Consider the following 21,157-nt stretch of genomic DNA (forward strand, 5'->3'; position numbering starts at 1 on the left):
CATGCCTAGAGCCCGTGCTCCTTATCAAAAGAAGCAACCGCAATGAGAAGCCGGCTCACCGCAACGAAGAGTAGCCCCCACTCACCGCCAAGTAGAGAAAGCCCGCATGCAGCAACAAACACCCCACTTAGCCAAAAATAAATAAATTTTTAAAAAGAACAGTAAAGAAGAAATGCTCTCTTTTAGACTTTAAGTGTGATGTTAGAACTGCAGATGGTATGCTTTTTGGTCATCACTGCCCCTGCACCACACTTTGATAGTGTAAACAAAAGTGAAATGAGGGTTTGATTTATAATATAACTATCAAAGGTGTAATGAAACTGAGCTAAGAACCCCAAATACAAACATTAGGGATCCCATGTATGGTGACTTCTGGAATGAGAGAGACATACCCTTGTGTCACCTAACCAACCTTGGTGGGTCAACTTGAACACCAATTAGATGTTATGTACTGTGCCGAATACCTGTTACTCAGAAGGCAAGCCTGTGTTCTTTCCACATTTCTGCAATGACTGTTCTGTTCAAGTTGCTCTGAAATGCAAACTGTTACAGGGAAAACACCTAACAAAAAATTTTCAAACCACTATGTGCTGCTTTGATTTCTAGAACTCCTAGTGATTTGATGTGGCTTCACAAGCTTCTTGTCCTTGTGTTCATCACTTTCAGTCACTAGGGATCTAACTAAATTGCAAATCTACTTTGTTCTCCATTGCTCCCTGCCCCTCCCCCCTTCAAATCCTTACTCTATAGAAGTCCAAGGATCATGCTGTGACCTCTGTGTAACTATCTCATCTTACCATTTGGTTTCCACTTGACTTTCTAGAGACCTGGCCTGAATACTACCTGTCACCTCTGTGCCTTTGCTCATCAGGTCCAAGGCCTGAGACATCCTTCCAGCCATCATTTTAACTTGACTGCATCCTTCTCCTCCTTTAAAACTCAGCTCAGGACTCTGCTACTTTAGAAAACCAACGGGTTAGAAGCATTTTTTTCAGTGGCCCCATAATATGCATAACCTTGCCATATGTTTGACTCTTCTCTCAGGTTTACTAAATACTTACCAAAAGATGATAACCTAGGGCGATGTCTCTCTAATGTAGACCACCTGCAGTAGAATTAGCCAAGGAGCCCATTAAAAATATCTTCCTAAGCCCTACCTAGAGCCTACTGAACCAGAATCTCAGAGTAGGGATAATTTGTAAAACTAAAACTTGAGAGCCACTAGCCTATGGGAGGAGAAAGTAAGTGTAATCCAGAGTTCAGCTAAGTTACAAGTGTGTTGCTTCTATTGAATACCCCAGTCAACTAGGAACTAGAGTTCAGCTCCCTTGCTAGTTTTCACATGTTAGCCAATTGTGTGATTTTTGCTCACTTTAACTGAAGGGGCACATTTTTTATGGACCAACTTTCCATTCTCTTGCTACCCCCTCCCCTGTCCTTTTCTTTCTGTATTTCCTCTTTCTAGCTTCAAGTCCCCTCCCTCTACTATGTATCTTGTTGGGAGGATCTGGGCTTAACAAGATTTTTTTCCACAAAATATACAGGAAGGAAGGGAGGGAGGGAGGGAGGGAAAGAGAGAGAAAGAAATACCAAACAGTACATTATGACTGTGTGACCATATATCTTCATAGGTAAAGGAGCCATATTTGACCACAATCTGCTTAAGGAAGCAATCAACTAGGAAAGTTTACACGGCAAAGGCATATATGTATGCACACACACACACACATGCGCGTGTGTATGTGTATTTTAAAAATGTACGCGTTGTCCTTTGAGTTGGCAGAAAGATAAAAGTGCAAATTCTCTAAATAATTAACTTATACAATATGAGACAATAAATATTCTGATTTTCTGTGACATCTGAAAGTAATAAGTCTTTACTCAAATACTTAGCTATCATGTGCTAAAATCAAAAAGATACCTAGGGCTTCCCTGGTGGCGCAGTAGTTGGGAGTCTGCCTGCCGATGCAGGGGACGCAGGTTCGTGCCCCAGTCCGGGAGGATCACACGTGTCGCGGAGCGGCTGGGCCCGTGAGCCATGGCCGCTAGGCCTGCGCATCCAGAGCCTGTGCTCCGCAGCAGGAGAGGCCACGGCGGTGAGAGGCCCGCATACCGCAAAAAAAAAAAAAAACCAAACACACACACATACACACACACAAAAAGATACCTAACCCAGTAAAAGTAAAATCTTAAACACATTAATCACAAAGATGCATATTATATGATTAGTACTAGACCAGGCCTCAAAGTGTGTCAAATTATAAATATGCTCCAAGTACATAAAATATACATTAGAGATTTCTCTCATCATAGGCACAATCTAATACAAAAATGTATCTGACACTTATAAATTAGAAGATCCATTTGACAGCTCCAAAACAGAAAAGGGGGAAGAAGTGATGCCAACATAAAAAAGCACATATAGATGCAAATAGTTCTGCTTATATGATTATTTTCTTCATCAGAGAGGGGTAAAGAGCAATTTACAACAAACTAGGTTTCCAGGCAGATCACAGTAACTCACAGGTTGGATAAGTCACAGCACAAAGGCCAGAACCATTATGAATTACTCAACTAAAAAAAATGTACTCAGATTTCAGTGAATCTAACAGTACAGTGTACTCACAGCATATGGTTTTGTTATTTTAGAGTCTTCAGAACCACTGTCTACCCCTTCTTCGTGCTTTACCACCAGGTTCCCAGATAAACCACAGGGGCTATCCTGCATCAAACCTAGAAGAGACAGTTTATAAATGCACCTGGCCTATAAACATACTATTAACAAAGACTTACTGGATGGTGTTCTAATGGTGTGTGTTCAGTTAAGTGAACTGAACACAAACTTACTTGAAATCCTGAAATCTCTCTGGAGAAATAAAAGTTTTTAAAGCAGTTAATATAGGAATTTTAAAAAAATTCTGAAGTATGGGGGCCTTATGTAATCTCTCAATACTGAAAAATAGTTCAAGCAACATTTGAACTGAAAATTCAATTAAGTATGAACTCTGGAGCAAAAACTTCATGATTCTAAATGTTCCACAATCATAACTGAGAAGTTTGCCACATATACTATAGCCAAAAAGACAACAAAATGGCAAGAGCCATATTTTAAAGATTCATAACATTCTTCCCTTCAGCCTTGATGAAACCAGGTATCTAACATTTTTAGACATCAATTTTTCCTTTCAGAAGGCATCTATTGATACCTGACTTCTGGATCTTCCCATTCATGAAAGTAGGATAGGAATCTTTTCTCTCTGGCTAGCAGCTAAAATCCCTGCAGCAGTCAGGCTAGAAAGAAAGTCAGTGTTAATAAGCATTTTGGAAGTGAGAAAACATGAAGATAGTTTAGCCAAAGTCAGTAAGGAACAATCATTTCTTTTGAAGAAATTATTATTCCCTCAAAACCAGATGAAGTAGATTAAAGCTGCCAACATTCTAGCTGCTCCTTCCATGTCTGTTTTGAAGAGAAATATTTTAAAGTACTGATGTCATATGAGATCATACTTCAGCTAGAAGGATATGTAAATGACACCCCAAGATGATATTCTTTATTGCAACGTAAATTTTAAGAAATATCTAACCTTAAGATTTGAGCCAAGTTAGTCACACAATTATGACAGAAATTCTTAGGTGACTGAGGTATTTAAGAATCTTCAAAACCACAGGTGTGCAGTACTGAACAAAGAGGTAAATTAGGTGACAATAAAAATTAGCAACGAAGGATTAAAAAATAACTGAACTCTGTTTACAATATCAATAACCTGAGCTAAGGGGAAAGTGATTAAATCCTGGCAATAGATAGTCCAGTAAATCCTTCATCGGCAAGTATTCTGAGGCAGAAGAATCTATATTCATTCAAGAAAAACCTTTTCAAGTAATTTGTTGAAAGATTTCCAAAAATTGGTTAGACAATTTATCATAAAGAAAAGGAAACACCAAAAATGTAGGTATTATTTATCCAGTCTATAGACTAGGTCTTCTATTAATTGGCAATTAGCTATACTTTCGGTTGTAAAACTATCTTCTGTTTGCTTTCACTTGATTGGCTGTCAAAGGAATAAAAGTGTCTGTCCTTTGAAACATTTTTGTAGACAATCTGGAGGTAAGGATGACAACTTCAGCTGAAGAGTATTTGTTTTTTAATAAGAAAACATGGAATCCTGGTTATTAACATATATATATATATATATATATATATATTTTACAATGAAAGAATATTCGGTCTGTGGTCAGGAGACTTGCATTCTATTCATTACTCCATAATAACAGGAATAATTAATTGCGATAAATCAATTAGCCTTTTTTGTGCCTGAGTTTCATTGTCTGGACAATGGAGACATCTGTGCCATGTCATTCTCAGAAATAGTTTGAGGATAAAGTAAAACACTAGAAAGCACTTCTATTTTTTCAAAACACAATATAAGTGCTATGTCGTGATACTGTTAATAATTTTACAGGTACCTCTTAGTGTTACCCAGTCAGATGTGTGCTTCAAGTAGGCATTCCTACAAGATTGCAGGTTGAATATTTAGTCAAATTTTATTTAAAAAATAATAAATCACAAAACTAAAATGTTTGAACAAGGTCACTTAACCCTCTCCCCAGGTGGTTAGTTATTATTAGTATTATCATCATCATTATTACTTTTTAGCTGTGTGTTTAAAAGAGGAGATCTTTAATACATCAACCTAACTGAGAAAATGTGTCCCAGGCCCAGGTGGTTTTCAGAAGAAAAGCTGATCTTCATACGAGCTGTGTCCTCTACTTTTAAAGTGCAGAACGTGTGTGGGGAGGGACAGAGCGGAAACTTCGGGTCTGTCACTGAGGAACCAATTCCCTCATCGAAGCCAGAGCAGCATGGATGCGGACATGCAATCTGTTTTCAAAGTCATAGCCAGAGAAATCCTCCTGCGAGACAAGAGAAAGAGATTATTAGCTAAGCTATCTGTAATACTACAGTATTAATCACACCAAGCTTTGTACTGCCCAAAGTAAAATTCCTTACACTCCTAACAAAGGTTTCGCATTCACTTGATTTTTCTTATTCCCCAAACCTCAAACTTTGTGTCTGTTTTTAAAATGTCAACTGAGCATTATTAATGCTGTCTTTGGAAAATTTCCCTCATGTTATTCCTGAGACAGTAGTCTTAAACTGGGCTCAATGGAAGTTGCTGTTAGAACTTAAATGAAGAACACAGTTATGAAATCAACAGTTATTTTCCCACTCAAATGAGAAGAGTTTTTATAAAGCAGGATGAGCAATTTCATAGGGGCTTCATGTGTAATCTCACTTAAATATCAACTGCTCACTGATTCAGTTATCAGTTTCCCCTCCAGAAATACCAACCAGGACAATCATTTCACAAAATTTCTTGAATTCAGACTCCAGAGTACACTACAGAGGATAAGAAGGGTCACTGGAAAGAGAGAGATTGAGCATTTTTAGGCATTGTTACCTTTGCTTGAAGAAGAAGACTTCTGCCTCTTCCTACAGTCTATGAATGTAAGAAAAACATTATCTCTTAACATCTATATTTATATACACTCAAGCAGAGAATGTTATAATAGGAAGATATATTAATTCAAAACATTCACAGTGACATAGAGGGGAGTCAAGTGCTCATTCAAGCATACTGACTCAATTTTTCTTTAATATAATGCTGTTTACATGTTTACATTAAGGCATTACTTGATAAATAAATTTTCATAATCTTCATTATTATTTTATAAAGGGCTATCATACTTTAGAAGAGTATAATAGTTTAAGATCTTACTAAAAAACCCAAAATTGATGATAATTTAAGTTTATTTGAAGTCAGTAAGTTTTTTTGAAGGCATTACTGATTGAGAATATCAACTTCATTTTTCAATAGTAGTTTATGTATATATTTTAAGGCTGCATTAAGAGTAAAAATTTCCTTAAAAGAATATGGTGTTAGAAGTTTCTACCAAAATTCATAAAAATTGCATTTTCTATTTTGGTAAAATTAGAATTTCAAATGAAAAGAGTTACTAATTAAAAGCCTATCTTTGGCAAGATAGGCTACATATTTAAGAATTAGGCTAGAATATTTCTGTTGATTTAGCTCAACTTTTAAAAAGTCCATGTATTTGAAGGCTGACTTGAATTTACTGAAAATTAGAATTTTATACAGTCAATAGTATGTAATTGAGCTTCTAAAAGAAGGTACCAAGCAAATCCAGCATTATTAAAAGTCACTTTTAAAAAAACTGCCCCACTGTTCTTAAATATGCATCTTAATGATGACCGTCAAACTTATAAGGTATTCTAAAAATTTTTAAGTAATCCTACACACCATCCTCATTTATTCTCACCATAATCATTATTAAATTGGCAAGGGAGGTATTTTTTATCCTATTTTACAGATTAGGAAGAAGGTATGTGTTTAAATAACTTAACCATATCATACACTAAATAAAAATAAATGGCGGAGCTAGAATCACAATGCAATTCTGTACTCTGAATAAACATTACATCATACCATACCACTCTAGAAAAGGCAATGATTTTGCCCCAAATGAATTTTTGTCCCCAAAGTTACATTTATCATTCTAATTCCAGGGAAGAGATTACCTCCTTAAACATAGTGAGATAGGATTAAAAGCTTCTTGGATTCATCTTATGTGAAATCAAGGAAAACAAAACAAAAAAACACTATGTTCAATCAACTTACTTTAAATGAAGGATGTTTTGTGCCTGTTCACTTACACAGTTTTGCTGATGAACATAATTTAAGAAAACAGATAAGATCTTACCTCTGGTTTGTCTAACAGAAGACAGCCAAGTTCATAGCAAGCATATGGCTGAACATATAAGTTATTCTGACGACACAACTCATCTTTAACAGCTCGATGAAAGAACTGAAAGTAATACGAATATTTTTGGAATTAATTCATTTCTCTACTTAGGCTCATTTTCCTATTTAAGTCTCATCACATCTTTAGGAGGATGTGTATACTGTATCAGATTTTCTCCTTTTCTGCATCTTTGTTCCTTCCCATTTATTCACAACCATATAAGTCCTTTATGTACCTGTCTGGTGAAATTGTGCCAGTATATGTTACCCATCAGTCAGCCCAATTTGTGCTACTTATTTTCCTAGTTGACACACCAGCCTCTACTCATGTTATTGCAGAGAACATCTTTATCTGCATCTCCAAATCTTAACATTCCATTTTAATATTTAAGACAGAAAGTAAACAAGCCAAGAACCATCTCTTGACAGGTGTCTTGACTGTATCTTACTGATACTTAAGCATATGATATAAAATAAGCTATTTAGAGCTGTGTAATAACTATTATACCCCACACTGAAAATTAATTTAAAATTATAATACAAGTGTATCAACACTCTAGGATTTAAAAGCCGAAGTCTCTTACTAGAGTACATGAACTCTCTCAAAGAATAATCAAAATAACACCTGGATGCATGTAAAAAAAAAAAAAAACCAAACAAAAAAACTCAGAAAAATCCCTCCAACTACATATGAAGATAATGAATGGTTCTTTTTCATATAATATGTTCACAGAATATCTTAAGCTAACAACTTTCTAGACCTCACCTCAGTAATGCATCAGTAATCTGCAGTTATAGAGGGAGGAAAAGTGGACACAGGCTGACATGCCTGATCATATTTGTATTTACTGAGCTAGGAGGCTTCACTCTGCTCCTTCAAAATTGTCTGCCTCCTCATTTCTTCCTCAACTGAGGCTGTCATCTTTGATAAACAGCTAGTGCCAGAAGAGAAGCCCATAGGTGAAGAAGTATTCTAAGGCTCTGAAGTCACATTAAAAACTAGTATGAACCATCATCAACTTCTGGCATCTGAGAAGATGACCTTAATCAAATAAAGTGGATGAAACTCACACTGCAGTGGGAGATTGGCTTTATGTAATGCTTTCTCCTTTTTCTTATTCACAAGCCTATATGTAGGTTTTCACAGTTTAGTTTCCTTAGCCTTGACCCCACATGAAGTTTACCTGGATAGCATCTTCTGAGTTCCCTAGACATTTGTGTATGGCACCAAGAAACAAATACTTTAATCCAACGACAGATGAATCATCCACTTCATGGCAAGCTTAAAGAGAAGCGAAAACAGCAGGAAGGAAATACGTTCACTTAATTCCTTAAATATAATAAAGAGTTAAGCATTTCATTGTTTAGCAACGTATTCAACTTCAAACTGAGAAGGTTTCCCTTCCTCATCCATTAGTGAGTGTCCTTAGTCAAAGAAAGACAAAGATATCCAACTTCATGGTGCCAAGAAGACTCAAAATGGCATCATATTACTACTAGGTCAAAGAAGCCAATCTGAAAAGGCTGCATACTGTACGACTCCAACTACATGACATTCTGGAAAAGGCAAAACTGTGGTGAGTTGCCAGAGGTCTGGAAGGTAGAGCACAGGGGATTTTCAGGCCAGTGAAACTATTCTGTATCATACAATCTATAAGAGTGGATACATGTCATGATACATTTGTCAAGTCCCATAGAATGTACGAAACAAAGCATACACTCTAATGTAAATTACGGACTTCGGGTGATAATGCTGTGCCAGTGTTGGTTCATCAGCTGTAACAAATGCACCGCAACAGGGGGGATGTTAATGCTTGGAGAAGCGGTGTGGGTACACATGGTGGGTGGGGGGAGGTTTGAGGTGTGTAGGAACTCTCTGTCCTTTCTGCCCATTTTTGCTTGAATCTAAAACTGCTCTAGAAAATAAAGTCTATTGGAATCTTTCAATTGCATCATACTAATTCAAAAAACCATGCAATGAGCACCTTCACATGTTAGTAGGAGGTACTGCACCAGTCTCTGAGAGGGGATCAGAGTTGATCCCTCCACTTCGAGAAGCTGGCCATCTACTGCAGAGGATGGGCACACACATGTTCAGAGGATAGCATGGAAGTTTTCCACGGAAATGAAAGGAGTGGAAATTGGAAACATAGTGGAGCTAATACAGGAGGAAAAATAGTAATTATTTCTATGAACCAATAAAGCTACTGAGATTTGAAAAGATTTTATAGAAACATACACATACATACAATATATATGTACACACATACACACATGTATATCACACACAAATGTATGTACATGTATATATGTATGTACATACATGTGATATATGTGTATGTATGTATATACGTAAGTATATATATATATATATATATATATATATATATATATATATATATATATATACAGAGAGAGAGAGAGAGAGAGAGAGAGAGAGAGAGAGAGAGAGAGAGAGAGGGAGAGAGCGTGCTCAAGGTTCCAGAAAAAGTTTTGGAAGTAACTAGAAGAGCTGGGTAGAGTGGCAAAGAGGTAAATGTGAAGAAGAGTCTAAACCTATAGAAGCAGGAGGTGCCTCAAAAACCTAGGCTGAAAATACCTCCACAGAAAAAGTACTCCAAAGATCTTAAGGCAGTGGCAGTGTTAAGAAAAGGGGAATGTACTTCATTTATTCATTAACTCTACTCATTCATTCAATATTTATTGAGCAACTACTCTATGACAGCAGTGACCAAAGAGAAAAAAATTCCTGCCCTTAGGAAACTAACATTTTGTGGAGGAGAGAGATGACACAAAAGACAGATAGGTAAAGTAAGTGTATTAAGGAAGTGTACACACTAAGGTAAAAAATAAAGCCAGGAAAGGGGATAGTGGTATGCATGTGTGTCGGAAAGGTACAGGTTAAGGCCCATTGAAAAAGCCACAGGTGGGTAAAGACCTGAAGAAAATGAGTGAAGGAGCCATGTGGATGGTTGTGGGAAGAGCTTTTGAAGGCAGAGAACAGCAAGTGCAAAGGCACTAAGGGCTGCACGTGCCTGGTGTGTTCAAGATCAGTAAGGAGGAGCGCGGCTGGAGCCTGGTGAGTGGGAGGAAGCGTGGTGAGAGGCAATGGCAGTGGGGGCGTGTGTACAGACCGTAGGCCACTCAATGGATCCAGACTTTTACTTTGAATAAGATGAGGCTACAGAAGGTCTCAGAAGTGAACCACCACCACATGACTTAGGTTTTAATGGGAGCACACTGACTGCTGTGCTGAGAATACACGGTAACATCCTTAAAACGCAGAGGAAGAATGCAGTGGAGAGGGGCAGGTGGGTGAGGAAGGGAATGAATGAAATGACAAGACAAGAATATAAGAATCCAGCTAGCTCTGCTGATGCAGGGAGTCACAGACAGGGACTGTGATAAGCTGAGTGCACAAAGCTGTGTGGGCCTGATGGGAAGAGTATAATCAATGCAGATGACCTCTATCACCCACGACCAGGTGTTTTTTTTCCTCTTGGAACTTAACTATTTCTCTACAAAGATCTTCACCTGTTTTCTATATGACTGAGTCGATTTGGATCACTACTGCTTAACACTGGAGAATGAGATAATCTAATTAGCAGCTCTCTTAACTGGACTTTTAGCAAAAATATTAGAGAATTATCTCATGTTCACTCCAGAGCCTGCCTCCCTCCCCAGGGCCACATCGTTGTTGTTCCTTTTGACAGCTGGAAAGGAGCTCAGAGAATATTTAGTCACATTAAGTGATGATTGTTCTTGTGCCTGCCAATTACCATTTTATATTTGCATGTCTGTTTTAATTATCTCTAAACACATGATCCTGCACTTGTGCATTAAAAAGAATACCTAAGGGGCTTCCCTGGTGGTGAAGTGGTGAAGTGGTTAAGAAACCACCTGTCAATGCAGGGGACACGGGCTCGAGCCCTGGTCCGGGAAGATCCCACATGCTGCAGAGCAGCTAAGCACATGCGCCACAACTACTGAGCCTGTGCTCTAGAGCCCACGGACCACAACCACTAAGCCCGGATGCCACAACTACTTAAGGCCGCACACCTAGAGCCCATGCACTGCAACGAAGAGTAGCCCCCGCTGGCCGCAACTAGAGAAAGCCCGCAAGCAGCAATGAAGACCCAACACAGCCAAAAACTAAAAAATGAATAAATAAAATAAATGTATTTTTTAAAAAAAGAACACCTAAAATTCCTTACTGGTCCTTTGAGTTAGACATTGGTAGATATTCCAGACTTGCATCAACAACCAGGGATGGGTTTAAAATTATGAATCTTTTCAAACAGAGCAGAACTTGAACATCCGAGAAAATTCTGTTTCCTTTCAAGTAATTCCCTTAGGAGGGTTACACACTTACCCTAATTACAGGGTCTTTGCGCACAACTTCTTTTGGAGTTGCATTACTTTGCTCTGGAATATCAACACTGACAAACTTTTTGACCTTTGAGAGGGAACCTTTTTTTTTTTTTTTTTTTTAATAAGCAACAGGCATCTGCAGGGAATTCTGATGATAAAAGTATGTGATTCAAGGGAAAACGCTATAATTGATCAAAAACAAGTGTGACTACAAAGAAATCTGACAAATTTTATACAGCCACTATTTTTGAATTAAGTCCAAAATATTAATACGAAACCACTTTTGGAAAAGAGCAGCATATATGTGAATAAGACTACATTTCCAAAGGTAACTGCTTTCTATAAAACCATCTTTTTGGATGAACAGTCAGTGGTATTTCATACCCACAGGTTCTGCATTCACGGATGCAACCAACTGTGGATCGAAAATATTCTGGGGAAAAAAAAAATTCCAGAAAGCAACTAATTACATACTATTTACATTGTATTTGCAACTACATATATAGCATTTACATCATATCAGGTATTACAAGTAATTGAGATGATTTAAAGTAAACATGGAGGGCTTCCCTGGTGGCGAGTGGTTGAGAGTCCGCCTGCCGATGCAGGGGACACGGGTTCGTGCCCCGGTCCGGGAAGATCCCACATGCCGCGGAGCTGCTGGGCCCATGGAAAAGTGCATGTAGGTTATATGCAAATACTACACCATTTTATATGAGGGACTTGTGCATTCAGATTTTGGTATGTGTAGGGGGTCCTGGAACCAATCCCCCACAGATACACAGGGATAACTCTGTGTGTGTGTGTGTGTGTGTGTGTGTGTGTGTGTGTGTGTGTGTGTGTGTGTGTGTGTGTGTGTGTGTGTGTGTGTGTGTGTGTTTAAATTAATTAATTTATTCATTTATTTATTTTTGGCCGTGCTGGGTCTTTGTTGCAGCCTTCTCCAGTTATGGCGAGAGGGGGCTACTCTTCGTTGCGTGCGCAGGCTTCTCATTGCGGTGGCTTCTCTTTGTTGTGGAGCACGGGATCTAGGCACACTGGCTTCAGTAGTTGTGGCTCGCGGGCTCTAGAATGCAAGCTCAGTAGTTGTGGCGCACGGGCTTAGTTGCTCCGCGGCATGTGGGATCTTCCCGGACCAGGGCTTGAACCCGTGTCCCCTGCACTGGCAGGTGGATTCTTAACCACTGCGCCACCAGGAAGTCCCTGTGTTTTGTTTTAATTCAGCACTCTCACCATGTAATCATTTTTCCAGCTGCATGATTTAAATATCTTCATGCTCCCAGGAAGATGAACCTGTGTGTAGAGAGCTGAAAGCTTTGCTAGTCAATGTGCCATCCTCAGACCAGCAGCAGAGGCATTTGCTCCTATGGGAGCTGGCAAGTCACCTAACTGTTCCGAGTCTCACCTTCCTCATTATAAAGCGGGCACAACAACGTTGTCCGCCTTTTCTACTTCCCTGGGTTCCAGTGAAGAGCAAAGGAGATAATCTGCCAGACTATAAAATATCATTCAAACGTCTGCCAATATACCTTTAGAAGAAAGGTTACAATATTTCTTTTTAAAAAAAATTTATTTATTTTTGACTTCATTGGGTCTTCGTTGCTGCACGTGGGCTTTCTCTAGTTGCAGCGAGCGGAGCTACTCTTTTGTTGCAGTGCACAGGCTTCTCACTGCGGTGGCTTCTCTTGTCGCAGAGCACAGGCTCTAGGCACGCAAACTTCAGTGGTTGTGGCACACGGGCTCAGCAGTTGTGGCTCTCGGGCTCTAGAGTGCAGGCTCAGTAGTTGTGGTGCACGGGCTTAGCTGCTCCGTGGCATGTGGGACCTTCCCAGACCAGGGCTCTGACCCGTGTCCCCTGCACTGGCAGGCAGATTCTTAATCACTGTGCCAACAGGGAAGCCCACAATATTTCTTTAATAACCAGTAAAGCTTTACTTTACTCAAAGATTTATTCTCTCCATGAACTTCTCCTACAACTATAATAAAAATGACTTTATGAAGGTTTTATTACCATAACTTATAGTCTTATGATTTTTTAAACATATGAATCAACAAGGTAGGTTCCCAGTTATGCTCCTTGGTGTCTACTCAAGAGAAATCAGCACGTAATTCCACACAAAAGGTCAGTACACTTATGTTGCACACTTATGTTTGTAACAGCTTTACGCACAATTGCTAAACACCCAGAAAAAAACAAATGTCCCGTAGGAGAAGGAATAAACAAATCGTGGGACAGGTATAGCCATACAATGGAATCCCACTCAACAAGTCAGAGGAACAAACTACTGACACAGATACAACGTGGGTGTCACAGACACTAAGCTGTACAAATGAAGCCACGCACTAAAAAGTACACACTGTCTGATTCCACTTGTACAAAGTTAAAACATAATCTGTGGAGAGAAAAATCAGAACAGGGGTTGCCATGGGTGGGGCCTGACTGAGAAGGGGCATAAGGGAAATCTCAGGGGTGGAAGAAATGTTCTGTGTCTTGATCACGGTGTGGATGCCACAGTGTATATATTTGTCAAAACTCACTGAACTGCATGTACACTTAATATCTGTGCATTTTAATGGATGTCCATATGAAAAAAGAGGTTTCATTGGTGGGGGGGGATGGGCAGGAGGAAACGTATGCTTCCAGCCACCCGCATGGCTTAAGGATTAACAACCCTGACCATCAGTGTGCATCACCACACACCGCGGACAAGGCAAGCACATCTGTCCCTTCCAGTGCCTCCTACTTCCATCACCTAAGTGACGGAACTTTTTCAACCATCGCACCATTTGTCCAAGAATGACAGATTTGTACTCTCTGAATCAGAGGAGATTAGTGACACACTGAGGGAACAAGCTGCTCTGCACAGTTTTGTTTTGTTTTTTACCTTGACTCATCCTCTGTAGGTTGGGGAGGGAGCAGTTGGGGAGGGCTTTCCACAAGTACAACACTTCAATGGACGCCAGCACGCACAGCGCTTTGGTTGGGGTTTGTTTCCGAAACCTCTCTGCCTGCAAGCAGTTGGAATGATTAGGCAACGTTAGAAAAAAACCAAATTCAGATAAAAAAAATATTTCAGAGACATTAAAAAATACATGGTTCATATTAGATGTGAACGATCCCCTCCCGCAAAGTTAAAAATGAAAATTTCTCTAAATTTTGCTCTCTGATTTTTAATATATTGGTAGATATGCCTTTCTCTTATTCAATTCCATCTAATATCAGGATCCAGGATATATTTTGAAAACTTTAAACTGAAATAAATCTAGTTTCATTCTAGGTCAAAGAAACTTATAAAAGCTGGGTGATAAATAATAACTTGATGGGTTTATATGGAGGATGTAATACTAGATGCCTTTTAGTTACGGTTTTATTGACGTTTTAGTTTTCTAATTAGTCCCAGTCCTCTCAGGGGCATTCCACATTACAATCTAGTTTATACTCACGCTAAATCATTAAATGTTCATTCAATAAAAACTTACAACTAAAAACATGGAAAATTCAGGATATAAGTTCTCAGGTAACCCATGGTAATTCAGCTAAACTGTATTCTTAAAAGTACAGAAGTAAATTAGGGGCTTTGTCCTTACAGTCCTGGGCCCTTCCGCTGGTATATCTGATGCACACTTTTGTTTTTCATTAGGGAAGAATGTGATGCTTTCACTATATGAGAACTAACAGTTTGTATCTCTTGCCCAGGTTCTGCTGATTTGCATTGTGCTGAGACTACCTAGCTCTTCAGACAGATGTTCTTCCTCTCTGGAGGCTCATGAGCTCCACAGGATCTGTAATGTCTCTATTCACTCAAAGAAACAACTGCTTTAATCATTTGCAACCAAACAGTACTTTGCATTCAGAGCAGAAGAATGACATGGGAGTAAATTCTCTCCACAGCCATGAACTGCATTTTGCATGGCATTAGGTTGCCAGCTTTGCATATGATTTCTTAAAACCTGTCCAAGGTGGCAATGGTTGCAAATATCCATCATAAATGACACACCAGATCAACAGGTTCCAACATACCTTTTTCACTGAGAACTGTTCAATCTGATTGTTTTTCCTTTTGAAGAGTTTCTGAACTTCTTTAAAGACAATCTGTGCCCCGTCCACATCACCGGTGGCTCCCTGACAAACTGTAAGAAACCATCGTTGTAATCTGTAAGCATTAGGGGGAAAATGCCACTAAGGGATACCTAGGTTGATGATACCTGGAAAACGTTACCAAAGGAAAAAATGGGAGCAAATATTTTTAAAGACTGTTACACATGGGACTACACCATCCTGCTGATTGTCGTTCCACCGATTCAACAACTATTTCCCGGGACTTCCCTGGTGGCGCAGTGGTTAAGAATCTGCCTGCCAATGCAGGGGACACAGGTTCGAGCCCTGGTCCGGGAAGATCCCACAGGCCTCGGAGCAACTAAGCCCGTGTGCCACAACTACTGAGCTTGCGTGCCACAACTACTGAGCCCACGTGCCTATGGCTCGTGCTCTGCAACAAGAAGCCTGGGCACCACAACGAAGAGCAGCCCCTGCTTGCCACAACTAGAGAAAGCCTGTGGGCAGCAACAAAGACTCAACACAGCCAAAAATAAACAAAACAAAAAAAACTATTTCCCTGGCGCTAGGTTCCCCGAGCTCTGGGGCAGGGGGGGCGGGGACAGGTGGGAAAACTACAGTCCTAGTCCTCTTTGGGGGAGATAGTCTTGAACATTAACAAAACCCCCAGATACTATCACAGACTACAGTCCATTTAGAGCTCACAAACTTGGAAAGTGGAAGAAAAAGGAATCTAGGCAAGAACAGTTAGGAGCCAGGAGGACTGTGAAAGCCTCACGGTAGTAGTAGGATACCCCTGCACCTGGAAAGAAAGTCATGAATTAGTCCTACACATTTTTACTGGGCATCTACCACCTACAGCCACCAGCAAGAACCTGAAGAAGAAACACACATGTTTACACCCAGAAGAAACTTAAATTTCAGCTGGAGAGAGAAGACACCCAGTCCAGAGCTCCAATGTATATAGTGATGAGAGCCTTGGGAGTCCTGGCACCAAAGTACTTTTGGAAAAGCTCAACAAGGGAAGGGATGGTTTCTCTTTGGAGTGATCAGGGCAGCTCTGAGGAACTAAGAGTCAAGCTGAGCCTTGGCGGGGGGTAGGATTTCGATGGTCTGCATCTGCATGCTACCTTCATCCCACCCAGAGCCCCTGGCAAAGATGCAGTCGTATTTCCTTTGGTTCACCTGTTCACTGCCTTCTCCAAACTTCACACCAGGCTGCAGTCCCATCCCTTCATTGAAACTTTACCAACTACTCTTTGTTGTCCTCTTTTCAACTCCCATGAAGATGAATTCATTTGTTAACTTTTTGTTGCTTTTGTCTTTGCCACATATTGTTTTTCAACCCCCCGTTGGAATGTCCATTGATTTGCTAGTTCTTTCTTCTTTATTCGAGTAGTCCTAAAACTGGGTAGTCCCATACGCGCATTTTGGGGCTTGGTCAAGCCAGGCACAAGACTATGGCATGTCAGAGGATGGGCAGCTAACGGAAGGGTCAAAGAAGCACAAGCAGCAAGGTTTGCAGAAAGCTGAGGTCATCAAGGTGATGGGAAAGGCAGAAGATGTCTACTGGGAATAAGTGGGATTAGGCTGAATAGTCAAAAGTAGAGATCACCCCCAGTTATAAGAGCAGCACTGGTCCAGATGTGGTGGCCTGAACCCATCCAAAATGACCTTTAGGTCATTTTGGTCATTTATAACCCAACCTCATCGGTTGGGTTATAACATTTCAAAACCAGGAAGAAGTTCAGGGATTGTTCTGTAAAACAACTCCATCATATGATAGATCAGAGGATGTAGAGGTCCAGGAAAGTTAAAAGTCTTGCCTGAGGTCACAAAGTAGATCAATTAAAGAGAATAATTTCTGCTGCCCCTAGCTTGAGGTCTCCTCAGATAACTGGTAACATTATTATATAGCCACATAATATTTAAAAAAGAATGAGCAAGTGTGGGTACACAAGAGTCATAAACATCAACAGTATCAGGATCTGAATCACCTTTGCAGTTCTACAACACTAATACCTCAGATCCTGAAGAACATACACCACCTCCTCTCAGTACAGTTACAGACAGTTGCTTTAAAAGATGCAGATGTTTGAAAGCATGAGTGTCTATGATTTACCCTAAGTCTGAGACCTACACAGAACTTAGGATGCTTGGATCATCCATTAAGACTAGGTTAACTTCTTCTGGGTAACATACCCAACAGAATTGAAAGCAGGGTATCAAAAAGAACTGTGTTCGCAGCAGCACCACTCGCAATGGACAAAGGGTGGAAACAACCCAAGCATCCACTGACAATGAACGGATAAACAAAACATGGTCTGTACATACAATGGAATATTATTCAGCCTTAACAATGAATGAAATTCTGACACATACTACAACATGCATGAACCTTAAGGGCACTATGCTAAGTGAAATAAACCAGATTCAATCAACAAATAGTGTTGAGTCCACTTACCTAGAATTCACACAGACAGGAAGTAGAGCTGTGGTTGTTAGGGGCTGGGGAGGGGGGAGTTATTGTGTAATGAGCATAGAGTTTCAGTTTGGGACAATGAAGTTGGACCGTGGTGATGGCTGTGAAGGAACTTAATGCCACTGAACCACACACTTAAACATGGTTAAAATAGGGACTTCCCTGGAGGTCCAGTGGTTAGGATTCTGGGCTTTCTCTGCTGGGGGCCTGGGTTTGATCCCTGGTTGCAGAATTAAGATCCTGTAAGCTGCGCGGTGTGGCCAAAAAAAATTTTTTTAATGGTTAAAATAGATTTTATGTATATTTTACTGTAATTAAAAAAAAAACTCTCAGCCATAAGATGAATAAGGTCTGAAGATCTAACGTATAACATGATGACTATATGTGATCATACTGTATCGTAAAACTGAAATTTGCCAAGCGAGTAGAACTTAAATGTTCTTACAAAAAAACAGATAAATATAAAAAAGAAATAGCACAAGGAACTAAGCCCCCGAGTGGCAGTGTTTCTGGTCGCTGAATGCCCATCTTCTCCGAAGCTGCCTGTAACACGTACCTGTCCTTCAGGCCAACTCAAATGACAGCTCCTGCAAGGAGCCTTCTCTGAGAGCTTGACAGCGTGACCTTCCCTCCCCCTCCCCGCCTACTCTTTAGGTGGAGCTCCTCACACAGCATCTGCACGAAGGCCCCCGTGGAGAGGTGGCGCCTAGAGTCTTTCACGCGTTATCATCTGCTACAACTGGTATGATCCTGGGATTTCCAATATCTGGAGAAGAGATGCTCCTCTAGACACCCACACCGTACCATTATTTCTTCATGTTCTTTGCTCAACAACGATTAAGAAGAAACAGTTGCCCACAGTGACTATGTGGCCCCATTACACCCTAATGACCGCTGGGGGGTGCTGCAGCCTCTCTGTTTTCGTTCATCCACGTGCTGCGCACACCAAGCCTGCTACTTTCATCCGAGATATCTGTGAGTTCTCTAAACCAACCCTTAAAGTATCCTAAGCAGCATACTGAAAATATTCCTAGTCAACCATCAGCTATAAGAGCCATACGAAAACGGATTAATACCTGCGGGGCTTGCAGGAAGGCCTGTGAGTATAAGGGCCTTCCATCCTAACTGCTCATGGACTGTGGTTTCAGAACATCCAGGACAGACACATTGGTCACCATCTTCTAATTCTATCTTATTTTAAAGAGACCAGTTAAGGGGATGGAATGACAGGAGACGTTTTGTTAAATCCAAATATTCAGAGAAATAAGAAGATATTGAAAATAATGTTTGGATTAGCCTAAAATTTTAAGTAAAAGAATCACTTATATGGGTGTGTAAGGAGACCTCATTGTTAGAGGCAGAAAATGTACAACTACTTGGGTCTCTTCAATCTCCACCTGGACCATTCTGCATCACAACAGCACTTCATGTATTGTAGCTCAGGGCACAGAGAGCTATTTTGTCCACCAGGTGGCAGCATGTCTTTATCTCTTCATTTAAGGGTAAAAAGGCAATACACACTGATATGCCTATCAGACATTACAGTTGTTTCTGCTATAATGACATGCAGTGTTGAATTACCTTGTGTTCTGCAAAATCACACTGTAATTATAATAGGGTTAATAAGTAAAACAAAGTTGGAACAGTACTACTCAAAATCCGTGCAACTCTTTAACGAGGGCACTAACAATCCAAACAAAGACATTAACATGAATTTAAAGATATGTTAAATTCTTTAAATTCCTAATAAATCAAAAATAGATTTGAGAAAATAAAGGAGAGGGGTAAGGGTAAGTTGAGGTGTTTAGGACAAAAACGAAAAGCTCACAATAAGCATTTCCAGGACCCAGCATATGACCAACCCAGCCCAGAGGGGACGTGGGGAGGGGCAGGGCTTGCAGCACCGAATTGCCCCGCTGTTCAGACGGGCTGGGGAGAGCTGCTCCTCAGTTGCCCAAAACAACACATGCTGTGGGAAACTGTGAAGAACACAACTTCTGCATCCTCTGCCATCACTCCCCCACCCGCCAACACACGTCAGCTAATCTGAGACAGAGAGGGGCGCGCTGTGGCCGTGCAGACCGTGGTCTACTCACCTGCGGTTAAATAGGCGTAATAGCACTGGGACCACCGGGACTCGTTTTTTAGCCTCTCAAAGGAGTCAAATGCATCCTTGAAATTCAGCTCTATCATGCTGCACCAACCTGTGAAAGAGATATTTCTAGTACGGGACCCTAAAGTAATATGCTTTACAGCCCATCTGTACATTACAAACGTCTTACCCTGCTGACTTTCTCTGTGAGGGCTCCACGTAAACAGCCTGAAAATTTCCTAAGTATCTTTTCCCTCGTAAATATTTTCAATATGATGTTTTGAGCAGACAAGGCATCTCTGATTTCACAACCAATGAAGCAGTATAGAAGGGAGGAAAGTAAAAATCTCTAGGGAAACCGTCCAATTTGCCTCCCCCAGCTGGAGATCAACCCAAGCACAGTGGCTCTTCTCTCCCAACAGCAGGAACCGGTGCAGAGAAAGAAGCGATGCCAGGAGATTACATCCACAGTGACCATCTCGAAAAGCCTCACACGCTCACCTGTGCATTTATGATCACAGTCAATTAGCAACCTGTTCTGAGAAGTGGAGAGGAAGCCAGTGAGAAATCAAGTACTTGCCACCCTTCCCTCTGCAGGGGCAGAGAAAGGACCCCACTCCTCCCAGAGCAAAACACTGTTAGGCTGGCATCCTGGGGGGTGGGAGGCAGCAGCAATGAGGAAGCGAGGAATTTTATCCCTTGTTGTTAGTAACAGTATCTCCCATCCACGGAGCCATCCCGTTGTGCGTCAGGCAGGCACCTGATGTAGTTCTCGTTTAATCCTAGTGCAGTCTTGGAAAGGCGGCTGATGGTATCCTCGCCTGACCAAGGAGAAAGCCTAAGGCATGAAGAGGCTTCGTGACTTGCTCAAGGTCACATGGCTAATAAGAGGGAAGAACGAAGGGTGGAAGGCCATTGCTCTCTCCTGTCCACGATTTGCCTCCAGAAAAAAATTCTGTTATCTGCTGCACCACGAAGCAGTCGTGTCACCTTATACCTACCATTTGGACTAGAGGGATGAGGGGGAGCCACACTTCCAAAAAATTCAGTGTCAAATTCTATGGGATATGATATGAAGTTGACATATTTTAGAGTAAAAATTGGGGCTAATTCTTTCCATCCTAAAATGGACATCAGGATAAGATTTGAATTAAACGCTGCAACAGAGGTGGGAGGCAGCACCACAGCTGAATAAGGAGGCCAAGTCCTGACTTTGCTATTCCCACTTGCCCACCCCAACCCTGATTAACCTTCCAAAGCCCTTAGTTCTGGGTTTCGATATTTCCAAGCTTCCTTCCGCTCTGACATTCTACCCTGCCACAGACCTGGAAGCG

General features: G+C 40.7%; 1 protein-coding gene across 6 annotated transcripts in view; it reads right to left on the bottom strand.

Annotated features, from left to right (window-relative positions):
- Positions 1–4,516: 4,516 nt before the first annotated feature.
- Positions 4,517–21,157, bottom strand: part of TTC39C (tetratricopeptide repeat domain 39C) — a 111,866-nt gene continuing 95,225 nt past the window's right edge. For all 6 annotated transcript variants that reach the window (XM_059040923.2, XM_059040924.2, XM_067015206.1 and 3 more), the window contains 7 exons: positions 19,828–19,935; positions 15,214–15,323; positions 14,078–14,201; positions 8,006–8,103; positions 6,781–6,885; positions 5,460–5,498; positions 4,517–4,911 (listed from right to left, as the gene is read on the bottom strand). In XM_059040923.2, coding sequence (XP_058896906.1) covers positions 4,822–4,911; positions 5,460–5,498; positions 6,781–6,885; positions 8,006–8,103; positions 14,078–14,201; positions 15,214–15,323; positions 19,828–19,935 — 674 coding nt within the window. In that variant the 3' untranslated portion in view covers positions 4,517–4,821. The remainder of the gene's footprint in view (positions 4,912–5,459; positions 5,499–6,780; positions 6,886–8,005; positions 8,104–14,077; positions 14,202–15,213; positions 15,324–19,827; positions 19,936–21,157) is intronic.

Source organism: Kogia breviceps, chromosome 15 (genome assembly GCF_026419965.1).
Source record: "Kogia breviceps isolate mKogBre1 chromosome 15, mKogBre1 haplotype 1, whole genome shotgun sequence".
NCBI classification, from domain to species: domain Eukaryota; kingdom Metazoa; phylum Chordata; class Mammalia; order Artiodactyla; family Physeteridae; genus Kogia; species Kogia breviceps.